Genomic DNA, 26100 nt, shown 5'->3' on the forward strand with positions numbered 1-26100 from the left:
GCTTGGCAGTGATGTGTACGCAGACTAACTTGAAGCTTTCCACCTTCTCCACTGCTGATCCCTCTGCTGTTTCCTGAAGTCCACGATCATCTCCTTTGTTTTGTTGACGTTGAGTGAGAGGTCATTTTCCTGGTACAACACTCCCAGAGCCCTCACCTCCTCCCTGTAGCCTGTCTCATTGTTGTTGGTAATCAAGCCAACTACTGTTGTTTCGTCTGAAAACTTGATGATTGAGTTGGAGGCGTGCTTGGCTACACCGTCATGGGTGAACGGGGAGTACAGGAGGGGGCTGAGCACGCACCCTTGTGGGGCCCCTGTTTGAGGATCACAGTTACACCATAAGTTGTTAATCATAAAACATATACCTCCACCCTTCTGCTTCCCGGAGAGATGTTTGTTCCTGTCAGCGCAATGTCCTGAGAAACCAACTGGCTTTATAGAGTCAGACAGTATATCTCAAGAGAGCCATGTTTCCGTGAAGCTGAGTATGTTACAATCCCTGGTGTCCCTCTGAAAAGCAACTCTCGCCTTGAGCTCATCCATTTTATTATCCAGAGATTGGACATTAGTGAGTAAAATACTCAGGAGAGATGGGTGGTGTACACGCTTCCTAAGTCGGACCAGAAGACCGCCTTGAGTACCTCTCCTCCGCCGGCGTTGTTTTGGGTCGGCCTCTGGAATTAGTTCAATTGTTCTGGGGAGAGTAAACAAAGGATCCGCTCCAGGGAAGTGGTAATCCTGGTCGTAATGCTGGAAGTTCTGGTGAATTACCGTCGCTCTAATATCCAATAGTTCTTCCCGGCTGTATGTAATGAGCTATTATAGTTTTTTTCGATTGCTAAACGACAGTGGGCACAACTGGAGTCACATGTGCAAAACTCTTAACTACAGTCTGCACTACCAACAGTCACCTGAGCTAAACAGTTCACATCACCTGCAAAACTCATTCCAAGCAACACAACTCTTAACACATGGCTCAAAACACGCTCAGTGCAGCCAAACACTATGCACAACCCTCACTGAGATAACACACACTGTCACTCAGAACACACTGAGAGTAAAAACACTAGCATCAAACACCAATACAGAAAATACAAACTTTTCATCTTTACAGTTTGAACAATTTCAGTGACTTCATGCAAAGTCATATTTTCTTCAAAGAAAAGAGTGACATTCTTTCACATGATTTATTAAAATTTTTAGAACATAACAATTCTTTAAGGTAAATGAAAATTAGCAGTTTGCTTCCATAGTCTGTAGTAATTTACGGAATTACAGTAATGAGAAAAAAAAGGTAGAAACTAAAAGTACATACTGTAATTCAAACAAATAATTGAGGGGCTAATCCTGCCTCTCTCTAGCATCAGGCCACAGGTTTTCTTCAACATCACATCTAATGTTTTCTCTTGCCATGCACCTGGGGAAGAACCTTCTGGAGTGCCTTATCCATCCCTGGCAGTCCTCTGGACTCGTGTCCTCACATCCGGCACGCATGGCTTCCAAAAGAGACATTTGGTCATGTGGGTGGTGACCAAACACTTTCCACCTCCAGGCAGAGAAAAACTCCTCTATTGGGTTGAGGAAGGGTGAATATGCAGGCAGGTACAAAACCATAAATCTGTGATGTGCTGCAAACCAATCTGTGACAGCTGCAGAGTGGTGAAAAGCAACGTTATCGCAAACTATGACAAAAACTTACTGGCTCCCCCTGTTCTTCTGGCACGAGCTGAGCATAGAGCTGTTCTAGGAAAGCTATAAGCCTTTCTGTGTTGTATGGGCCAATGAGTGGTGTGTTGAGAAGCAAACCATCATTGGCCATTGCAGCACACATGGTGATATTTCCCCCCCTTTGGCCTGGAACCTCCACAGTGGCCCTTTGACCTATAACATTCCTTCCTCTGCGCCGTGTTTTGGCAAGGTTAAATCCAGCTTCATCGATAAATACAAATAAATGTGGTCTTTCCAGTGCTTCTACCTACATTACTCTCTGAAAAACAGTAAGTGCACAGTTTTACTGTAGAAATGCTAGTGTTTTTTTTTACTGTAAATATTTTGTATAGCTGTGTACGTAACCTCAGACGTCTTACCTGGACATATTGGTATCTTTGCTCTTTTACCCGTTCACTGTTTCTCTCGAACGGTACAGTGTATAACTGTTTCATTGTAACTTGGTGTTTCTTTAGGACTCGAGCAATAGTTGTTGTGCTGACAGAATTAACATTTTCAAATATATCATTATCAGCCAGCACTCTATCTTGAATCTCCCACAGTTTTATTGCATTGTTGACAACAACCATGTCAACAATAGCATTTTCCTGCGCATCTGAAAATATTTTTCCTCTTCCCCCTTTTGGGGGCAGCCTTTGGGTCCTGTTGTAAAAATATATTTTACAGTCAAACTTACTGTAATATATATCTGTGTAAATATTCTATAATTGCAATACAAAATAGATTCCTGTAATGTTTTCATTTACTGTAAGGATGGAACTCTCAGCTGTTTGCATGATGGAAAATTCGCATTACAGATGCCACTGTGGATCTTTGCAGATTGGGTTGCACCCTCAACCCTGCCTCTCTCAATGAGAGACCATGGTTCACGACATGGTCTATAAGTGTAGCCCTTATTTCATCTGAAATAACAGCTCTTTGTCTTCTTTGTCTTCCTCCACGCATCCGCCCTCTCCCTGCCACCCTTCTCCCTCCACGAACCCATCTTCCTTGTTCCATTTCCAAAATGAGTCTTTCTGAGCTCTACCTATATATACTGTAATATGTGTGTGTGTTCACTAACAAGTCTAAAACAAGACACCTGCTTAGCCTTTCAGCTGAAATTGCAATCAGCAGTGTTTGAAAAGGCACAAGGCTGAAATCTATTCCGTTTTGAATGTGTGGTTCACAGTTTTGACAGCAGTGTGTTAGCATTTGAACAAAGTGCTGTAAATCCACAGTGTTGTGCAGGTTGTGGTTAAAGTCATGGGATAAGTGTGTAGAGTTTTGAAAACTGTGTTCAAGCAATGAAAAAACGAACTAGAGTTTGGTCCACCTGAACTGCTGCTGTGCAGACTGTAGTTAGAGTTTTGCACATGTGACTCCAGTTGTGTCCACTGTCGTTTAGCAATCGAAAAAAACTGTAACGTAAATAATTGTACATAAACAAACAAAATACTGCAGAGTTGCTTAAGAGCTAGTCGCAATGCTGCCATCTCCATCGGTGCCATCTTGTATCTGCAGGTCAGGACTATTCAACTCTGCAGCCCTGGAGGACTCACGTGCTACTGCTTATCAGAATCTGAGAGTTCATTGGCTGATTCATGTTACTGATTGGCCAGTCAGTCTACTCACCTGGTGTACCTTGAAGATTAGAAGAGCTGAATATGTTCTACTATCTTATAATATTTGGTCAAAATGTACTTCCAGGGCTGATTACTTAACAAGTCATTCATGTTTCATCATGACCTCACTTCCTGTTTTCTATTTTCTGTCCCCAAAAGGAAGGGATTCCGTCCTACCTGGCAACGTCACCTATTGTGTCCCAGGGGGTGGAGCTAATGGAAGCCCAGCTGGGGAAGGGCATGTCTCGCCTCTCTGACCCCGCCTCCCTCTCGGTCCAGACCCTGAGCTCCCAGCAGACCATAGGAGGAGGAGGAGGAGGGATGATGATGAAAAAGAGGAGGAAGAGGAGGAAGAAAGCGCGGGAGAGCAGAGGAGGGAGGCAGGAAGAGAGTGGGGAGCACTCAGAGGATGAGGACATGTTCACCATCGATATGAGCACTGATGAGGAGCAAGAGCACGATAACAACTCCAGCAGGTGATTACAGTACATATAGTCTTTACATCAACACTATTTACACTCCTGTACAACGAGCGCGTGTGTGTGAAAAAACACCCCACCCCCACCCCCACACACACACACACACACACACACACGACCCTGTGCTAGTTGGGTACTGGCTGAGACTGGGTAAACAAGCCAAGTAACCAGTGTCTGTCTTGTGTGTGTGTGTGTGTGTGTGTGTGTGTGTGTGTGTGTGTGTGTGTGTGTGTGTGTGTGTGTGTGTGTGTGTGTGTGTGTGTGTGTGTGTGCTGTGTGTGTGTGGTTGTGTGTGTGTGTGTGTGTGTGTGTGTGTGTGTGTGTGTGTGCGTGTGAACCTGCATGTGTGTGTGAATGCCAGCTCTGTGTCCTCCGTATTGGAAACGCTCCAGTAACTCATCTTTCCCACAATGCTCTCTGTCTCTGTGGAGTAATGACCGTGGGTCTTTCAGTCGAACCCTCCTTATTCTCTCTCATTCATCTGATGTGTGTGTTGTTGTTGTTAATGTCTCTCTCTCTTTGTCGCTCTTTGTCTTGGTCTTTCTCTCTCTTTTTTTGTCTTTTTTTGTCTCCCTCTCTCTCTCTCTCTATATATATATATATATATATATATATATTTGTGTCTCTCTCTGTCTCAGGGCCTCTACTCCAGAGTTTGATGAAGAGCAGGGGCCTAAGGCCAGTGTGTTGAGCAGCACCTACACCCAGAACACAACATACACACGCCCTGATGCAGACTGGGAACACTCGCAGAGGTAGATGCACATGACCCAACCCACACACATGCATGCACACCCACACACACAAGATTGAACAGAACAGAATAATAAACTGTTTGGTTCTTGTACTCATGCAGGATCTTGTCGGATGCCTTTGTAGAATGAAATAACTGCGTATGGTTCTCTCTGTATCTGTCTCTCCCCCACCCCCATCTATCTCTTCCCCATCCCCATCTCTCTCTTCCCCATCCCCATCTCTCTCTTCCCCTATCCCCATCTCTCTCTTCCCAATCCCTCTCTTCCCCATCCCCATCTCTCTCTTCCCCATCCCCATCTCTCTCTCTTCCCCATCCCCATCTCTCTCTCTTCCCCATCCCCATCTCTCTCTTCCCCATCCCCATCTCTCTCTTCCCCATCTCTCTCTCTTCCCCATCCCCATCTCTCTCTCCTCCTACCCCCATCTCTCTCTCTCCCCCCATCTCTCTCTCTTCCCCATCCCCATCTCTCTCTCCCTTACCCCCATCTCTCTCTTCCCCATCCCCATCTCTCTCTCTTCCCCATCCTGATCTCTCTCTCTTCCCCATCCCTCTCTTCCCCATCCCCATCTCTCTTCCCCATCCCCATCTCGCGCTCTTCCCCATCCCCATCTCTCTCTCTTCCCCATCTCTCTCTTCCCCATCCCCATCTCTCTTCCCAATCCCCATCTCTCTCTTCCCAATCCCCATCTCTATCTTCCCCATCCCCATCTCTCTCTTCCCCATCCCCATCTCTCTCTTCCCCATCCCCATCTCTCTCTTCCCCATCCCCATCTCTCTCTTCCCATCCCCATCTCTCTCTTCCCCATCCCCATCTCTCTCTTCCCCATCTCTCTCTTCCCCATCCCCATCTCTCTCTCTGCCTCCCCATCTCTCGCTCCCTCCCCATTCCCATCTCTCTCTCTCCCCCATTCCCATCTCTCTCTCTCCCCCCATTCCCATCTCTCTCTTCCCATCCCCATCTCTCTCTTCCCCATCTCTCTCTTCCCCATCTCTCTCTTCCCCATCCCCATCTCTCTCTCTGCCTCCCCATCTCTCGCTCCCTCCCCATTCCCATCTCTCGCTCTCCCCCATTCCCATCTCTCTCTCTCCCCCATTCCCATCTCTCTCTCTCCCCCATTCCCATCTCTCTCTCCCTCCCCATCCCCATCTCTCTCCCCATCCCCATCTCCCTCCCTATCCCCATCTCCCTCTCTCCCTACCCCATCACCCTCCCCATCTCTCTCTCCCTCCCCACCCCCATCTCTCTCTCCCCCCATCTCCCTCTCCCTCCCTACCCCCATCTGCCTCTCCATCCCCATCTCTCTCCCTCTCTCCTCCATCCCCATCTCCCTCCTCATCTCCATCTCTCTCTCCCTCCCTACCGACATCTCCCTCCCCATCTTCCTCTCTCTCCCTACTCCCATCTCTCTCTCCCTCTCTACCCCCATCTCTCTCTCCCTCCCTACCGACATCTCAATTCAATTCAATTCAAGGGCTTTATTGGCATGGGAAACATGTGTTAACATTGCCAAAGCAAGTGAGGTAGATAATATATAAAGTGAATATATAAAGTGAAATAAACAATACAAATTAACAGTAAACATTACACACAGAGAAGTTTCAAAACAATAAAGACATTACAAATGTCATATTATATATATATATACAGTTTTTTAACAATGTACAAATGGTTAAAGGACACAAGATAAAATAATAAGCATAAATATGGGTTGTATTTACAATGGTGTTTGTTCTTCACTGGTTGCCCTTTTCTCGTGGCAACAGGTCACAAATCTTGCTGCTGTGATGGCACACTATGGAATTTCACCCAGTAGATATGGGAGTTTATCAAAATTGGATTTGTTTTCAAATTCTTTGTGGATCTGTGTAATCTGAGGGAAATATGTCTCTCTAATATGGTCATACATTGGGCAGGAGGTTAGGAAGTGCAGCTCAGTTTCCACCTCATTTTGTGGGCAGTGAGCACATAGCCTGTCTTCTCTTGAGAGCCATGTCTGCCTACGGTGGCCTTTCTCATCTCCCTCCCCATCTCCCTCCCTACCCCCATCTCTGTCTCCCTCCCTACCCCCATCTCTCTCTCCTCCCTACCGACATCTCCCTCCCCATCTCTCTCTCCCTCCCTACCGACATCTCCCTCCCCATCTCCCTCTCCCTCCCTACCCCCATCTCTCTCTCCCTCCCTACCCCCATCTCTCTCTCCGCCCCATCCCCATCTCCCTCCCCATCCCCATCTCTCTCTTTCTCCCCAACGACATCTCCCTCCCCATCTCCCTCTCCCTCCCTACCCCCATCTCTCTCTCCCTCCCTCCCTACCCCCATCTCTCTCTCCCGCCCCATCCCCATCTCTCTCTCCCTCCCCATCCCCCTCTCCCTCCCCCTCTCCCTCCCTACCCCCATCTCTCTCTCCCTCTCCATCCCCATCTCTCTCTCCCTCCCCATCTCTCTCTCCCTCCCTACCCCCATCTCTCTCTCCCTCCCTCCCCCATCTCTCTCTCCCTCCCCATCTCTCTCTCCCTCCCTACCCCCATCTCTCTCTCCCTCCCCATCTCTCTCTCCCTCCCTACCCCCATCTCTCTCTTCCTCCCTACCCCCATCTCTCTCTCCCTCCCCATCCCTCTCTCCCTCCCTACCCCATCTCTGTCTCTCTCTCCCTCCCCATCTCTGTCTCTCTCTCCCTCCCCATCTCTCCCTCCCTCCCCATCTCTCTCTCCCTCCCTACCCCCATCTCTCTCTCCCTCCCCCCCATCTCTCTCTCCTCCCTACCCCCATCTCTGTCTCCCTCCCTACCCCCATCTCTCTCTCCCTCCCCATCTCTCTCTTCCTCCCTACCCCCATCTCTCTCTCCCTCCCCATCCCTCTCTCCCTCCCTACCCCATCTCTGTCTCCCTCCCCATCCCCATCTGTCTCCCTCCCCATCCCCATCTCTCTCTCTCCCTCCCCATCCCCATCTCTCTCTCTCTCTCTCCCCCATCTCTCTCTCTCTCTCCCATCTCTCTCTCTCTCTCTCTCTCTCCCCATCTCTCTCTCTCTCTCCCCATCTCTCTCTCTCTCCCCATCCCCATCTCTCTCTCTCCCCATCTCTCTCTCTCCCCCATCCCCATCTCTCTCTCTCCCCATCTCTCTCTCTCCCCCATCTCTCTCTCTCTCCCCATCTCTCTCTCTCTCCCCATCCCCATCTCTCTCTCTCCCCATCTCTCTCTCTCTCTCTCCCCCCTCCCCATCTCTCTCTCTCTCTCCCCATCTCTCTCTCTCTCCCCCATCTCTCTCTCTCTCTCTCTCTCTCTCCCCATCTCTCTCTCTCTCTCCCCATCCCCATCTCTCTTTATTGGCATGGGAAACATGTGTTAACATTGCCAAAGCAAGTGAGGTAGATAATACATAAAGTGAATATATAAAGTGAAATAAACAATAAAAATTAACAGTAAACATTACACATACAGAAGTTTCAAAACAATAAAGACATTACAAATGTCATATTATATATATATACAGTTTTTTAACAATGTACAAATGGTTAAAGGACACAAGATAAAATAATAAGCATAAATATGGGTTGTATTTACAATGGTGTTTGTTCTTCACTGGTTGCCCTTTTCTCGTGGCAACAGGTCACAAATCTTGCTGCTGTGATGGCACGCTATGGAATTTCACCCAGTAGATATGGGAGTTTATCAAAATTGGATTTGTTTTCAAATTCTTTGTGGATCTGTGTAATCTGAGGGAAATATGTCTCTCTAAAATGGTCATACATTGGGCATGAGGTTAGGAAGTGCAGCTCAGTTTCGACCTCATTTTGTGGGCAGTGAGCACATAGCCTGTCTTCTCTTGAGAGCCATGTCTGCCTACGGTGGCCTTTCTCATCTCCCTCCCCATCTCCCTCCCTACCCCCATCTCTGTCTCCCTCCCTACCCCCATCTCTCTCTCCCTCCCCATCTCCCTCTCCCTCCCTACCCCCATCTCTCTCTCCCTCCCTACCCCCATCTCTCTCTCCCGCCCCATCCCCATCTCCCTCCCCATCTCTCTCTCCCTCCCCATCCCCATCTCTCTCTCCCTCCCTACCCCCATCTCTCTCTCTGTCTCCCTCCCCATCCCCATCTCTGTCTCCCTCCCCATCTCTCTCTCTCTCCCTCCCTACCCCCATCTCTCTCTCCCTCCCCATCCCCCATCTCTCTCCCTCCCTACCCCCATCTCTCTCTCCCCCCATCTCTCTCTCCTCCCTACCCCCATCTCTCTCCCTCCCCATCCCCATCTCTCTCTCCCTCCCTACCTCCATCTCTCTCTCCCTCCCTACCCCCATCTCTCTCTCCTTCCCATCCCCATCTCTCTCTCCCTCCCCATCTCTGTCTCCCTCCCCATCCCCATCTCTGTCTCCCTCCCCATTTCTCTCTCCCTCCCTACCCCCATCTCTCTCTCCCTCCCCATCCCCGTCTCCCTCCCCATCCCCATCTCTCTCCCCATCTCTCTCTCCCGCCCCATCTCTCTCTCCCTCCCCATCTCTCTCTCCCTCCCTACCCCCATCTCTCTCTCCCTTCCCATCCCCATCTCTCTCTCCCTCCCCACCCCCATCTCTCTCTCCCTTCCCATCCCCATCTCTCTCTCCCTCCCCATCCCCATCTCTCCCTCCCCATCCCCATCTCTCTCTCCCTCCCCATCTCTCTCTCCCTCCCCATCTCTCTCTCCCTCCCCATCTCTCTCTCCCTCCCCATCTCTCTCTCTCTCTCTCCCTTCCCATCCCCATCTCTCTCTCCCTCCCCATCCCCATCTCTCTCTCCCTCCCCATCTCTCTCTCCCTCCCCATCTCTCTCCCCTCCCCATCTCTCTCTCCCTCCCCATCTCCCATCCCTCCCCATCTCTCTCTCCCCCCCATCTCTCTCTCCCTCCCCATCTCTCTCTCCCTCCAGTCCTCTGATAGAACATACTCTGTCTATCCCTCCTAGTGGTGGTCTGTCCATCTCCTGTCCACAGCAGACTTCTCTCTTCCCTTCTCCGATCAGGTAAGTTATACTGTTTTATTTTGTATTATTCTTTTTTAAACTCTGCATCGTTGGGAAACGTTCAGAAGCATTTCACTGTAAAGTCTACACCAGTTGTATTTGGCGCATTTTGATAACAATCGAATCAAATTGAATTAGATTTATTTACTACATTATAAAGTCTAAAACCATGCGAACCAGCAGAGACTTTGTACTGTATTGTTGATGTCCATGAATCAGTGTAGTACTGGCTCAACCAATCACATCCCTCTATGTGACTTGTTACCAAGCAGCCCAGGCGGCTCCAGCCCCTCCACTCCAAAGAGTGACTCAGAGCTGACCAATCAGAGCAAAGACAACCCTGAGATGATGTGGGCCTGGGGAGAGCTGCCACAAGCTGCCAAGGTACAGAGAGAGGGAGGGAGGTGGGGAGGGACAGAGTGGGGGGGTGAAGGGAGGGAGGGAGGGGAGACAGATTCAGAGAGACAGAACAGGAAAGAAAGGACACAAAAAGGGAGGCATTATGTCCACACATTGATCCAGAAATCAGGACTGATGTTTTCAGACTTTAATCTCTTTAATCATCTTCCATGAGAGCAGCTGAGGACACACTAATACACTAGCACTCACTCTAACCACACATCACTCTCTCTCTCTCTCTCTCTTCTCCTATCTACACCCTACCTCCCCTCCCTTGCTCTGTCCTGCTCTCGCTCTTCTTTCTCCTCTCTCTCTTTCCCTCTCTCTCTCCTCTTCTAGCCCTCCTTCTTCCCTCCGTTCCAGATGCAAGATTCTTTGATGATGTCCCCTGTCACCATCCCTGTGTGTGACAGCACACACTTCAGAACCATCACTGGAGACGGTGGCCCCTCTGATCAGATCCAGTCCCAGAGCCAAAAAGACAGCGCCCCCCCGTCCCTCACCCTGTACGTTCCACAGCCCGAGGACAACATAGCTGGGGCCGGGTCTGGAGCAGGGTCTGGGGCAAGGTCTGGAGCAAGGTCTGGAGCAGGGTCTGGGGCCGGGTCTGGAGCAGGGTCTGGAGCCGGGTCTGGAGCAGGGGCCGGGTCTGGAGCCGGGTCTGGAGCAGGGTCTGGGGCCGGGTCTGGGGCCGGGTCTTGGGCTGGGTCTGGGGCCGGGTGTGGGGCCAGGTCTTGGCCTGGAGGAGACATGGAGGAAGTATGGGCAGCCTGTAGAGAGGTGGAGGGACTGGCGGCCTCCAGGATGCTGTCAGAACTGGATGAGGGGTGCCATAGGGACAACACGGTCAGACACACAGACTCCCCATCTAAGAGGAAAGGTACGCAGCTTACAGGTCTGCTTCTGTAATGATCTGGTTTATTTCAGTGTCACATTCAGGGTTAGGGTGTCCTGTATGACTGACTTGGTAGAGCATGCAGCTCAGTTGGTAGAGCATGCAGCTCAGTTGGTAGAGCGTGGAGCTCAGTTTGTAGAGCGTGGAGCTCAGGTGGTAGAGCTTGGAGCTCAGGTGGTAGAGCGTGGAGCTCAGTTGGTAGAGCGTGGAGCTCAGTTGGTAGAGCTTGGAGCTCAGGTGGTAGAGCTTGGAGCTCAGGTGGTAGAGCTTGGAGCTCAGGTGGTAGAGCTTGGAGCTCAGGTGGTAGAGCATGGAGCTCAGTTGGTAGAGCGTGGAGCTCAGTTGGTAGAGCGTGGAGCTCAGGTGGTAGAGCTTGGAGCTCAGGTGGTAGAGCATGGAGCTCAGGTGGTAGAGCATGGAGCTCAGTTGGTAGAGCATGGAGCTCAGTTGGTAGAGCATGGAGCTCAGTTGGTAGAGCATGGAGCTCAGGTGGTAGAGCATGGAGCTCAGTTGGTAGAGCATGGAGCTCAGTTGGTAGAGCATGGAGCTCAGTTGGTAGAGCATGGAGCTCAGTTGGTAGAGCATGGAGCTCAGTTGGTAGAGCATGGAGCTCAGGTGGTAGAGCATGGAGCTCAGTTGGTAGAGCATGGAGCTCAGGTGGTAGAGCATGGAGCTCAGTTGGTAGAGCATGGAGCTCAGGTGGTAGAGCATGGAGCTCAGTTGGTAGAGCATGGAGCTCAGTTGGTAGTGCATGGAGCTCAGTTGGTAGAGCATGGAGCTCAGTTGGTAGTGCATGGAGCTCAGTTCGTAGAGCGCAGAGCTCAGTTCGTAGAGCTTGGAACTTGCAATGCCAGGTTTGTGGGTTTGATTCCCCGGGCCACTCATACGTAAAATGTATGCACACATGACTGTAAGTCGCTTTGGATAAAAGCGTCTGCTAAACGGCATATGTTATATGTTATTGTAATCAGTGTTCATGGAGAGGCATGTTTGAGTAGCTGAACCATTACCTGGAAGGAGAGGACAGACAGAATATATATGTCAGTTTAGGTGACAGAATTTTTATTCAAACTGTCACTCATGTCTGTAGATATGAATGCCTCAGCCATTAGTTTCACGTCTGTAGATATGAATGTCTCAGCCATTAGTTTCATGTCTGTAGATATGAATGCCTCAGCCATTAGTTTCACGTCTGTAGATATGAATGCCTCAGCCATTAGTTTCACGTCTGTAGATATGAATGTCTCAGCCATTAGTTTCACGTCTGTAGATATGAATGCCTCAGCCATTAGTTTCACGTCTGTAGATATGAATGTCTCAGCCATTAGTTTCATGTCTGTAGATATGAATGTCTCAGCCATTAGTTTCACGTCTGTAGATATGAATGTCTCAGCCATTAGTTTCACGTCTGTAGATATGAATGTCTCAGCCATTAGTTTCACGTCTGTAGATATGAATGTCTCAGCCATTAGTTTCACGTCTGTAGATATGAATGTCTCAGCCATTAGTTTCATGTCTGTAGATATGAATGTCTCAGCCATTAGTTTCACGTCTGTAGATATGAATGTCTCAGCCATTAGTTTCACGTCTGTAGATATGAATGTCTCAGCCATTAGTTTCATGTCTGTAGATATGAATGTCTCAGCCATTAGTTTCACGTCTGTAGATATGAATGTCTCAGCCATTAGTTTCATGTCTGTAGATATGAATGTCTCAGCCATTAGTTTCATGTCTGTAGATATGAATGTCTCAGCCATTAGTTTCACGTCTGTAGATATGAATGTCTCAGCCATTAGTTTCACGTCTGTAGATATGAATGTCTCAGCCATTAGTTTCATGTCTGTAGATATGAATGTCTCAGCCATTAGTTTCATGTCTGTAGATATGAATGTCTCAGCCATTAGTTTCACGTCTGTAGATATGAATGTCTCAGCCATTAGTTTCACGTCTGTAGATATGAATGTCTCAGCCATTAGTTTCACGTCTGTAGATATGAATGTCTCAGCCATTAGTTTCATATCAAATTAATGAATGAAAGTAATGCCTTGTCAATCATTGTATCCATGGTAACGTGTGACGCTGTACCTGCAGACAAGAGGAGCCACCACCTGGGCTCTGATGGAATCTACCTGGATGACATCACTGAGCTGGAGCCAGATGTGGCCGCTCTCTACTTCCCCAAAAGGTAACACAGCTGTAACTAACACACACACACACACTTACAGGCACACCTGTCACACACACATACTGTGCATTCGGAAAGTATTCAGACCCCTTCCCTTTTTCCACATTTTCTTACCTTACAGCCTTATTCTAAAATATATATTTTTTAATCCCTCGTCAATCTACACACAATTTTCCATAATGACAAAGACAAAATGGGTTTTTAGACATTTTTGCAAATTTATAAAAAATTTAAAACAGAAATATTCAGACCCTTTGCTATGAGACATGAAATTGAGTTCAGGTGCATTCTGTTTTCATTGATCATCCTTGAGATGTTTCGACAACTTGATTGGTGTCCACCAGTGGTAAATTCAATTGATTGGACATGATTTGGAAAGGCACCCACCTGCCTATATAAAGGTCCCACAGTTGACAGTGCATGTCAGAGCAAAAACCAAGGAATTGAAGGAATTGTCCGTAGAGCTCCGAGACAGGATTGTGTCACGGCACAGATCTGTGGAAGGGTACCTAAAAATGTCTGTCCCCAAGAACACAGTGGCCTCCATGATTCTTAAATGGAAGTAGTTTGGAACCATCAAGACTCTTCCTAGAGGTGGCCTCCCGGCCAAACTGAGCAATCGGGGGAGAAGGGCCTTGGTCAGGGAGGTGACCAAGAACCCGATCTCTCTGACAGAGTTCCAGAGTCTTCTGTGGAGATGGGTGAACCTTCCAGAAGGACAACCATCTGGGCCAGACGTAAGCCACTCCTCAGTAAAAGGCACATGACAGTTTGCCAAAAGGCACCTAAAGGACTCTGACCATGAGAAACAAGATTCTCTTGTCTTATGAAACCAAGATTGAACTTTTGGCCTGAATGCCAAGCGTCACATCTGGAGGAAACCTGGCACCATCCCTACGGCGAAGCATGGTGGTGGAAGCATCATGCTGTGGGGATGTTTTTCAGCGGCAGGGACTGGGAGACTAATCAGGATCAAGGGAAAGATGAATGGAGCAAAGTACAGAGAGATCCTTGATGAAAACCTGCTCCAGAGCGCTCAGGACCTCAGACTGGGGGCGAAGGTTCACCTTCCAACAGGACAATGACCCTGAGCACACAGCCAAGACAACGCACGAGTGGCTTCGGGACAAGTCTCTGAATGTCCTTGAGTGGCCCAGCCAGAGCCTGGACTGGAACCCGATCGAACATCTCTGGAGAGACTGAAAATAGCTGTGCAGCGACGCTCCCTGTCCAACCTGACAGAGCTTGAGAGGATCTGCAGAGAGGAATGGGAGAAACTCCCCAAATATAGGTGTGCCAAGCTTGTAGCATCGTACCCAAGAAGACTCGAGGCTGTAATTTCTTTCAAAGATGCTTCAACAAAGTACTGAGTAAAGAGTCTGAATACTTATGTAAATGTGATATTTAATTTTTTTAATAAATTAGCAAACATTTCTGAAAACCTGTTTTTGCTTCGTCATTATGGGGTATTGTGTGTAGATTGATGATTGAAAAAACTATTTAATCCATTTTAGAATAAGGCTGTAAAGTAACAAAATGTGGCAAAAGTCAAGGGGTCTAAATACTTTCCGAATGCACTGTACGCACCTATTACACACACACACACATCAGAGGAGGCTGGTGGGAGGAGCTATAGGAGGGCGGGCTTATTGTAATGGCTGGAATGAAATAAATGGAACGGTATCAAATACATCAAACATATTAACATATTTTTACTCCATTGATTCCATTCCAGCCATTCGATTGAGCTGGTCTTCCTATAGCTCCTCCCACCAGCCTCCAATGACACACATATACACGCACTCAACACACCCACACACACACACCAGTAACAAACACACACCTGTTACTCACACACATACACACACTCACCTATCCTGTCCTACGCACAGAGTTGTCCGACACTCCTGACCCTATGACCCTGTTCCTTAGTGACGGGGGCGGTTCGGTGAGAGGTGGCTTGGAAACGGGAGTGCGGAGTGCCAACCAATCCCCTCAGTCGGTGGGCAGCAGTGGGATGGACAGCGGCGTGGACAGCTACTCTGACCAGCTGGGAGACATGCCCAACATCGCCATCTCCCTGTGTGGAGGTCTCACTGACAACAGAGAGATCACAAGAGGTAGGGGCTGCATCTCAATACTGTAGAAAATTGTAGCTTCAGCTATTTGCTGCTCAGATCCACTAATTGATGTGAGATCAGATGGAAGGGAACAACTTTCTGGAATAGAAGAGGATTAACCCTCTCCTGTCTGTGTCTCTACAGAACAGTTATATTAACCCTCTCCTGTCTGTGTGTCTCTACAGAACAGTTATATTAACCCTCTCCTGTCTGTGTCTCTACAGAACAGTTATATTAACCCTCTCCTGTCTGTGTGTCTCTACAGAACAGTTATATTAACCCTCTCCTGTCTGTGTCTCTACAGAACAGTTATATTAACCCTCTCCTGTCTGTGTCTCTGAACAGTTATATTAACCCTCTCCTGTCTGTGTCTCTACAGAACAGTTATATTAACCCTCTCCTGTCTGTGTGTCTCTACAGAACAGTTATATTAACCCTCTCCTGTCTGTGTCTCTACAGAACAGTTATATTAACCCTCTCCTGTCTGTGTCTCTACAGAACAGTTATATTAACCCTCTCCTGTCTGTCTGTCTCTACAGAACAGTTATATTAACCCTCTCCTGTCTGTGTCTCTACAGAACAGTTATATTAACCCTCTCCTGTCTGTGTCTCTACAGAACAGTTATATTAACCCTCTCCTGTCTGTGTCTCTACAGAACAGTTATATTAACCCTCTCCTGTCTGTGTCTCTACAGAACAGTTATATTAACCCTCTCCTGTCTGTGTCTCTACAGAACAGTTATATTAACCCTCTCCTGTCTGTGTCTCTACAGAACAGTTATATTAACCCTCTCCTGTCTGTGTGTCTCTACAGAACAGTTATATTAACCCTCTCCTGTCTGTGTCTCTACAGAACAGTTATATTAACCCTCTCCTGTCTGTGTGTCTCTACAGAACAGTTATATTAACCCTCTCCTGTCTGTGTCTCTACAGAACAGTTATATTAACCCTCTCCTGTCTGTGTCTCTACAGAACAGTTATATTAACCCTCTCCTGTCTGTCTGTCTCTACAGAACAGTTATATTAACCCTCTCCTGTCTGTGTCTCTACAGAACAGTTATATTAACCCTCTCCTGTCTGTGTCTCTACAGAACAGTTATATTAACCCTCTCCTGTCTGTGTCTCTACAGAACAGTTATATTAACCCCCTCCTGTCTGTGTCTCTACAGAACAGTTATATTAACCCTCTCCTGTCTGTGTCTCTACAGAACAGTTACATTAACCCTCTCCTGTCTGTCTCTACAGAACAGTTATATTAACCCCCTCCTGTCTGTGTCTTTACAGAACAGTTATATTAACCCTCTCCTGTCTGTGTGTCTCTACAGAACAGTTTGAGGAGAGAGCCATCTCTTACCAGCAGTTCACTGAGAACCCCTCCATCATTGACGATCCCAACCTGGTTGTCAAGATAGGAACCAAGTATGTAAAATACCTCTAACTCTGCATCATAGCAGTGAAGATGGCAGGGATGTGATTTTTGTTGATTAATCAGGACACACTATCCTCCATTCATATATCTGACCTATTCCATAGACAAGATCCCGATTTTATATGTTGTCCTGACCACATCCCTGACAGAAAAGTATGTAATGTACAGAACACCCTTCGTGTGCTGTCAAATATAGTACTTCTGATAAGAAATGTAGAAACTGGAGATTAAACAATGATCATGTGTTGTTGTTTTCTCCTCCAGGTACTATAACTGGACCACTGCAGCCCCTCTGATGCTGGCTATGCAGGTGTATCAGAAGCCCCTGCCAATGGTAAGACCCCCACAACATTAGCAACATTCCATTAGCATAGCATCTGGGCTACATATATATATATGCTGATCTCAAATATAGTGCACTGTACCTGTGTGGTTTTACCTGAGGTTTATCATATGTCACATTAATCGTATGGCAATGTAAAAAAAAAAAAAAGCAGTCCAAATGTAACCCATGTACCTGCTAAATCTAGGGCCCAGTTCTATGTCTGGCCCTGTTTTGTTTTTGTTTGAATTCCTACATCCTCTGTCTCGTTTGAACTTCCTGCGCACTGAAAAGCATTCTCTTTAACCACATCGTCCTCACACTCAAGTCTTTTTCCTCTTTTATGTATAGCATATCTGTCTGTCTGTCTGTCTGTACATCTGCATGTTTGGTATAGCATATCTGTCTGTCTGCCTGTCTGTCTGCCTGTTGGGTATAGCATATCTGTCTGTCTGTCTGTCTGTCTGTCTGTACATCTGCATGTTTGGTATAGCATATCTGTCTGTCTGCCTGTCTGCCTGTTGGGTATAGCATATCTGTCTGTCTGTACGTCTGCCTGTTCAGTATAGCATATCTGTCTGTCTGTCTGTCTGTACATCTGCATGTTTGGTATAGCATATATGTCTGTCTGTCTGTACATCTGCATGTTTGGTATAGCATATCTGTCTGTCTGCCTGTCTGCCTGTTGGGTATAGCATATATGTCTGTCTGTACGTCTGCCTGTTCAGTATAGCATATCTGTCTGTCTGTCTGTCTGTCTGTCTGTACATCTGCATGTTTGGTATAGCATATCTGTCTGTCTGTCTGTCTGTCTGTCTGTCTGTCTGTCTGTTTGTCTGTCTGGTATAGCATATCTGTCTGTCTGCCTGTTGGGTATAGCATATCTGTCTGTCCTTGTTGGGTATAGCATATTTGTCTGTCCTTGTTGGGTATAGCATATCTGTCTGTCTGCCTGTTGGGTATAGCATATCTGTCTGTCTGCCTGTTGGGTATAGCATATCTGTCTGTCTGCCTGTTGGGTATAGCATATCTGTCTGTCCTTGTTGGGTATAGCATATCTGTCTGTCCTTGTTGGGTATAGCATATCTGTCTGTCCTTGTTGGGTATAGCACATCTGTCTGTCCTTGTTGGGTATAGCACATCTGTCTGTCCTTGTTGGGTATAGCATATCTGTCTGTCCTTGTTGGGTATAGCATGTCTGTCTGTCCTTGTTGGGTATAGCATATCTGTCTGTCCTTGTTGGGTATAGCATATCTGTCTGTATCTCTGTGTTTTTGCATTTCAGTGGTTTTGTTGAGCTGTAGTTTTGGTCAGGAACTGTGTGCGTTTGTTCCAGGCCTCAGTGGAGAACATCATGAAGGAGAAGATGCCCAAGAAAGGAGGCCGCTGGTGGTTCTCATGGCGCAGCAGGAACAGCGACTCCAAATCGGTACACACCTCTGTAACACACACACCTCTGTAACACACACACCTCTGTAACACACACACCTCTGTAACACACACACCTCTGTAACACACACACCTCTCTAACACACACACACACCTCTCTAACACACACACACACCTCTCTAACACACACACACCTCTCTAACACACACACACACACCTCTCTCTAACACACACACACACACACACACCTCTAACACACACACACACACCTCTAACACACACACACACACACACACACACACACACACCTCTAACACACACACACACACCACTAACACACACACACACCTCTAACACACACACACACCTCTAACACACACACACACACACACACACACACCTCTAACACACACACACCTCTAACACACACACACACCTCTAACACACACACACACCTCTAACACACACACCACCTCTAACACACACACACACCTCTAACACACACACACACCTCTAACACACACACACCTCTAACACACACACACACCTCTAACACACACACACACACACACACACACACACACACCTCTAACACACACACACACCTCTAACACACACACACACCTCTAACACACACACACCTCTACACACACACACCTCTAACACACACACACCTCTAACACACACACACACACACACACACACCTCTAACACACACACACACCTCTAACACACACACACCTCTAACACACACACACACCTCTAACACACACACACACCTCTAACACACACACACACCTCTAACACACACACACACACCTCTAACACACACACACACCTCTAACACACACACACACCTCTAACACACACACACACCTCTAACACACACACACACACACACTCTAACACACACACACACCTCTAACACACACACACACCTCTAACACACACACACACCTCTAACACACACACACCTCTAACACACACACACCTCTAACACACACACACACCTCTAACACACACACACACCTCTAACACACACACACACCTCTAACACACACACACACACCTCTAACACACACACACACCTCTGTAACACACACCTCTGTAACACACACCTCTGTAACACACACCTCTGTAACACACACCTCTAACACACACACACCTCTAACACACACGCCTCTGTAACACACGCCTCTGTAACACACACCTCTGTAACACACACACCTCTGTAACACACACACCTCTGTAACACACACACCTCTGTAACACACACACCTCTGTAACACACACACCTCTGTAACACACACACCTCTGTAACACACACACCTCTAACACACACCTCTGTAACACACACACCTCTGTAACACACACACCTCTGTAAAACACACCTCTGTAACACACACACCTCTAACACACACCTCTGTAACACACACCTCCTGTACAAACTTCTATAACATAACTATAACTAGGAAACTTCTGCAGAAGTTACAGCATTGAGGCCTAGTTGACTGGCGTTTTATATTTGTTAGAATGTCCTGGTTGTTGTATGAGTGTGTGACTGGTTGTTTTACCCCAGGACTCCGTGTCTGAGACAGGAGTTGGAGATGAGGGTGACACCTCTCTCAGCATGGCTTCAGTCAACGGGTAACTACACTTCTCGAACACCAGAAAAGCTTATCATATGCAATAGAATTTAATTATTTTGAATACACGTTTATATACTGTAGTTTACAAATCCTCATGTACGTTATACAGAAAGGGTCGGTTTCATGAACCGATTCTCCTTTGAGTTTGTTTTTTTGGTTTAAAATTTGTCTGAGAAACCACCCCTAAAAATGTGTACTACATGTTTTATATAGTGTTAATATTCTGGTTATAAAGTCATGTATACTACATGTTTGTATAGTGTTTATATTCTGGTTATAAAGTAAAAAATGTATTTATAGCTGAACTGTTGTCATGACAGAATGAAGGAGGAGTCTTCCTCCAGTGATGAGGACCACAGATTGTCCAATCAGGGCTCAGAATCCTGCAACGCCGAGCCCCTTCTCACACCCGGTAGTGTGTGCTACAGGAAGACCCTCAGACTGACCCCAGAGCAGCTGGTGAGGAACAATACTTCTGACCTCTTTATCTGGCGACGTTGTGTTCAGTGTGTCTGGCTAATGTAGTCTTCAGGCCAGTCTGCAGTTGAACCACTCAGTAGCAGGGTTAGAGTTAGAGGGTGTATGGGTAATGTAGTCTTTATGTCCTCAGGCCAGTCTGCAGTTGAACCACTCAGTAGCAGGGTTAGCGTTAGAGGGTGTATGGGTAATGTAGTCTGTGTCCTCAGGCCAGTCTGCAGTTGAACCACTCAGTAGCAGGGTTAGCATTAGAGGGTGTCTGTGTAATGTAGGCTGTGTCCTCAGGCTAGTCTGCAGTTGAACCTCTCAGTAGCAGGGTTAGCGTTAGAGGGTGTATGGGTAATGTAGTCTTTGTGTCCTCAGGCCAGTCTGCAGTTGAAGGTGGGTCCTAATGAGGTGGTGTTCAGTGTGACCACTCAGTACCAGGGCACCTGCCGCTGCCAGGGCACCATCTACCTCTGGAGCTGGGATGACAAGATCATCATCTCAGACATTGACGGCACCATCACCAGGTGTGTGTGTGTGTGTGTGCATGAGTTTTATTGCCAATTGTGTGTGATCATGTGAAATCTCTGTTAATGGTAGTCTAATGAGGTGCGTGTGCGCGTGTCCTCTCTTTCAGGTCGGACACCCTGGGCCACATTCTTCCCACGCTGGGTAAAGACTGGACGCATCAGGGCATTGCCCGCCTCTACCACCGAGTCAGCCAGTGAGTTACCACAGGAGTAATTCAATAACTATAGATGAGCATTACAGTAATGAAACCTAGGTCACATTTAGAATAGGGCTCAATATAAGATCAATGAATCATATCAACTTTATTCATGGTGTTTCAATCTACAAGGTTTAGTACGTTGCACCCTCATGAAGGCAGCCCTGTCCCTGGCGCTCATTAGTTAAACTACTGTCCCCTCCATCGCTCTTAGGAAACACTGAGACAGTAGAATAATTCAATCTCAATCTCATTCTCTTGCTCTACCTATCCTTCTATCTTTCAATTCAATTCAAGGGCTTTATTGGCATGGGAAACATATGTTTACATTGCCAAAGCAAGTGAGGTAGATAAAAAAAAAAAGTGAAATAAACAATAAAAATGAACAGTAAACATTACACAAACGTTCCAAAAGAATAAAGACATTACAAATGTCATATTATGTCTATATACAGTGTTGTAACGATGTGCAAATAGTTAAAGTACACAAGGGGAAAATAAATTAACATATGGGTGGTGTGTGTTCTTCACTGGTTGACCTTTTCTTGTGGCAACAGGTCACAGATCTTACTGCTGTGATGTCACACTGTGGTATTTCACCCAGTAGATATGAGAGTTTATCAAAATATGATTTGTTTCTCTCTATCCCTCTCTCTCTTTCAGGAATGGTTATAAGTTTATGTACTGCTCAGCGAGGGCCATAGGTATGGCTGATATGACGAGGGGGTATCTACACTGGGTCAACGAGAGAGGAACCATGCTGCCTATTGGACCTGTCCTACTCAGCCCCAGCAGTCTGTTCTCAGCTCTGCACAGGTGAGGAACACATACACTCACACACCATCGTTCATCACCATCATCATCGTAAAAATAAACACAGCAGAAGCAAAGAGTCAAACGCAAAAGTGAACAATCATATGTAAGGATGTACAGCCGCTGATGTAATAGAACTTGCGGTCCCTGTACTGTATAACAATGATTCCGTCCGTCCTGTCGCGTCCCTCTTGTCCTTCCTGTAGGGAGGTGATAGAGAAGAAGCCTGAGAGGTTTAAGATCCAGTGTCTGACCGACGTGAAGCAGCTGTTCTACCCCAACACTGAGCCTTTCTACGCAGCCTTTGGCAACAGAGCCACGGTGAGAGCCCTGCTCCCTCCCTCCATCACTGCATACATTACCTTATGGAAACATCTGCCTTCATCTGACTGGAACCATGCACAGTAATTAACCGATCTGTAACCGATCTGTAAATGTGACAGATTCAGCCAAAAGGCTATTTGCAACCTGAATATTCTGTTTGCTACTGTTGCAGTTGTTGTTATATGCGTGTTTTTGGATAGTATGTCGGTGGTTGTTAAAGTTGTTGTTGTTTAGGATGTGTATTCCTATAAGGAGGTGGGCGTTCCCCTAAACAGGATCTTCACAGTCAACCCCAAGGGAGAGCTGATACAGGAACACGCTAAGACCAACATCTCATCGTAAGTCAGACATCTCTCTCTTTCTCTTCATTCCTCTATCTTTCTCCCTCGTATCTTTCTTCATCTGTCTTTGTCTGTCTCTGTTTCTCTCTCCCTCAGTAGCTCTCTCTTCCTCTCTCTGTCTTTGTGTCTGTCTATGAACAATGAAGTGAATTATGTTTCTGTTTGTGTCCCTACCAGGTATGGTGGTCTGTGTGAGGTGGTGGACCACGTCTTTCCCCTGTTGATCAGAGGCCACGTCTCTGACGTCTCCTGCCCTGACACCTTCAGCCAGTTCACCTACTGGAGAGAACAGCTGCCCCAGGTCCACATCCCTGACCAGGTCCACATCCCTGACCAGGTCCACAGCCCAGACCACCCACAGGTCCACAGCCCCAAGTCCACAGTGCCGACCAGCCCCTGGACAACAGCTGAGGAGACCCCACACCACATCAGACCACCCCAGGAGTGAGCTGTGTGCAATCACGGAAGGGAAGGGAGAGACACGCTCAAACTCATAATGATGCAGGCATGCAAATGCAAGAAGCATGTATCTGCTCTAATGCCACACACACACACAGCTATGCAGAGGCAGACCTTGCACTAGTGAAAGTGTACGTGCTACAACAACAGGCATGTTAGCACTGAGTGGTAATTATATGTAGTCATCATTTATATTTATGTTTTACTCTTTAGTGTTGTTTTCTCTGCATTACCTAGCCTACTCATACACGGCCTACTGTTCATCAGGTGAAATAGGTACATTACCTAGCCTACTCATACACGGCCTACTGTTCATCAGGTGAAATAGGTACATTACCTAGCCTACTCATACACGGCCTACTGTTCATCAGGTGAAATAGGTACATTACCTAGCCTAGTCATACAGAGCCTACTGTTCATCAGGTGAAATAGGTACATTACCTAGCCTACTCATACACGGCCTACTGTTCATCAGGTGAAATAGGTACATTACCTAGCCTACTCATACACGGCCTACTGTTCATCAGGTGAAATAGGTACATTACCTAGTCTACTCATACAGAGCCTACTGTTCATCAGGTGAAATAGGTACATTACCTAGCCTACTCATACAGAGCCTACTGTTCATCAGGTGAAATAGGTACATTACCTAGCCTACTCATACAGAGCCTACTGTTCATCAGGTGAAATAGGTACATTACCTAGCCTACTCATACAGAGCCTACTGTTCATCAGGTGAAATACAGTGCCTTGTAAAAGTATTCATCCCCCTTGGCGTTTTTCCTATTTTGTTGCATTACAACCTGTAATTTAAATGTATTTTTATTTGGATTTCATGTAATGGACATACACAAAATAGTAAAAATTGGTGAAGTGAAATGAAAAAAACTACTTGTTTAAGAAAAGTGTGCTTTGAAGCCCTTAAATAAGATCTGGTGCAACCAATTACCTTCAGAAGTCCCATAATTAGTTAAATAAAGTCCACCTGTGTGCAATCTAAGTGTCACATGATCTGTCACATGATCTCAGTATATATTCACCTGTTCTGAAAGGCCCCAGAGTCTGCAACACCACTAATCAAGGGGCACCATGAAGACCAAGGAGCTCTCCAAACAGGTCAGGGATGAAGTTGTGGAGAAGAAGTACAGATTAGGGTTGGGTTATAAAAAAATATCCAACATTTTGAACATCCCACTGAGCACCATTAAATTCATTATTAAAGAATGGAAAGGATATGGCACCACAACAAACCCGCCAAGAGAGGGCCGCCCACCAAAACTCACGGGCCAGGCAAGGAGGGCATTAATCAGAGAGGCAACAAAGAGACCAAAGATAACCCTGAAGGAGCTGCAAAGCTCCATATTGGATATTGGAGTATCTGTCCATAGAACCACTTTAAGCCATGCACTCCACAGAGCTGGGCTTCACGAAAGAGTGGCCAGAAAAAAAGCCATTGCTTAAAAAAAAATAAAAAAAACATGTTTGCTGTTCACCAAAAGGCATGTGGGAGACTCCCCAAACATATGAAAGAAGAAACTCTGGTCAGATGAGACTAAAATTGAGCTCTTTGGCCATCAAGGAAAACACTATGTCTGGGGCAAACACAACACCTCATCACCCCAAGAACACCATCCCCACAGTAAAGCATGGTAGTGGCAGCATCATGCTGTGTGGATGTTTTTCCATTGGCAGGGACTGGGTAACTGGTCAGAATTGAAGGAATGATGGATAGCGCTAAATACAGGGAAATTCTTGAGGGAAACCTGTTTCAGTCTTCCAGAAATTTGAGACTGGTTCACCTTCCAGCAGGACAATGAGTGGATAGTTATGCACGCTCAAGTTTTCAGTTTTCTTGTCTTATTTCTTGTTTGTTTCACAATGAAAAATATTTTGCATCTTCAAGTGGTAGGCATGTTGTTTAAATCAAATGATACAAACCCCCCAAAAATCTATTTTAATTCCAGGTTGTATGGCAACAAAATAGGATTAATTGCCAAGGGGGTGATTACTTTCGCGAGCCACTGTAGGTACTACTTTTAGGCAAAAGAAGCACTGATTCAGTTGCCTGACGACTCAAACTGAATTATTCCTCTGCTCTATGTTCTCTACATACTTCAGTTTGAGACTGCCATCGTTGAAATAACTTGTGGTGACGTCAAAATGAGGGGTGTTGTACAAAACAAAGTAATCAGCAATTGGATCATCTCTAACCAGAGTATCAAAGCCAATAACACATTTTTAAAACACCGCTTTACCCACGTGTGTTCTTGCTCTGGCCCAACCCATCGGTTTCTGGGACCAATCAGAATGGTTCAAATGTGATTGGGTTCTAGAAATTGTCAGGAAGGTACTCAGATCCAGACTCATTGCAGAGAAGAAACTAACGGCGTGGCGAAGCGTTTAGCCAGAGCAAGGAGTTTGGGTACCCAGACAACTGATAAAAGTACAGCCTACTGGGAAAAATCACTGTGAAGTACGGTCTACCTGAAAAAAATCACTGTGAAGTACAGTCTACCTGGAGAAATCACTGTGAAGTACAGTCTACCTGGAGAAATCACTGTGAAGTACAGTCTACCTGGAGAAATCACTGTGAAGTAGAGCCTAACATTGAAACAGCTGAGTTTCACCCAGATAACGTTGTCTGATTAATGGCATTACTTTTGATTGAATCTCCTACATTTTCAGATCTAATGTTCACATACATTTTAAGCGCTAATGTTCACATACATTTAGGCGCTAATGTAATAAATGCTCAGCAATACAATATTATCATTAACTTGCAATGAAAATATTATAGGACATGACAATAATTCAGTTCACCTGTGAACTCCAAACTTGTCATTAGAATTGATATATATACCACGGTTAAGGGCTGTTCTTATGCACTACGCAACGCGGAGAGCTCCGATACAGCCCTTACCTTTGGTTTATTGGCCATATACCACAAACCCCCGAGGTGCCTTATTGCTGTTATAAACTGGTTAGCAACGTAATTAGAGCAGTAAAAATAAAATGTTTTGTCAT

At 46.5% G+C, this 26100-nt stretch overlaps 1 protein-coding gene across 6 annotated transcripts in view; it reads left to right on the forward strand.

The window, feature by feature from the left end:
• The window catches only part of LOC112262204 (phosphatidate phosphatase LPIN1), a 51972-nt gene extending 27901 nt beyond the window's left edge, over window positions 1–24071 (forward strand). For 2 of the 6 annotated variants that reach the window (XM_042330140.1, XM_042330144.1), the window contains exons 4-21: window positions 3492–3808; window positions 4450–4566; window positions 9470–9562; window positions 9832–9946; window positions 10301–10841; window positions 12948–13041; window positions 14974–15161; window positions 16487–16580; window positions 16855–16924; window positions 18249–18341; window positions 19881–19948; window positions 20271–20409; window positions 20791–20939; window positions 21050–21136; window positions 21803–21955; window positions 22159–22273; window positions 22511–22614; window positions 22795–24071. In XM_042330140.1, coding sequence (XP_042186074.1) covers window positions 3492–3808; window positions 4450–4566; window positions 9470–9562; window positions 9832–9946; window positions 10301–10841; window positions 12948–13041; window positions 14974–15161; window positions 16487–16580; window positions 16855–16924; window positions 18249–18341; window positions 19881–19948; window positions 20271–20409; window positions 20791–20939; window positions 21050–21136; window positions 21803–21955; window positions 22159–22273; window positions 22511–22614; window positions 22795–23065 — 2808 coding nt within the window. In that variant the 3' untranslated portion in view covers window positions 23066–24071. The remainder of the gene's footprint in view (window positions 1–3491; window positions 3809–4449; window positions 4567–9469; window positions 9563–9831; window positions 9947–10300; window positions 10842–12947; window positions 13042–14973; window positions 15162–16486; window positions 16581–16854; window positions 16925–18248; window positions 18342–19880; window positions 19949–20270; window positions 20410–20790; window positions 20940–21049; window positions 21137–21802; window positions 21956–22158; window positions 22274–22510; window positions 22615–22794) is intronic. The other 4 variants (XR_006084579.1, XM_042330142.1, XM_042330141.1 and 1 more) reach the window with 4 other exon arrangements.
• Window positions 24072–26100: the final 2029 nt, after the last annotated feature.

The sequence above is a fragment of the Oncorhynchus tshawytscha genome, linkage group LG11, assembly GCF_018296145.1.
Source record: "Oncorhynchus tshawytscha isolate Ot180627B linkage group LG11, Otsh_v2.0, whole genome shotgun sequence".
Classification (NCBI taxonomy): Eukaryota; Metazoa; Chordata; class Actinopteri; order Salmoniformes; family Salmonidae; genus Oncorhynchus; species Oncorhynchus tshawytscha.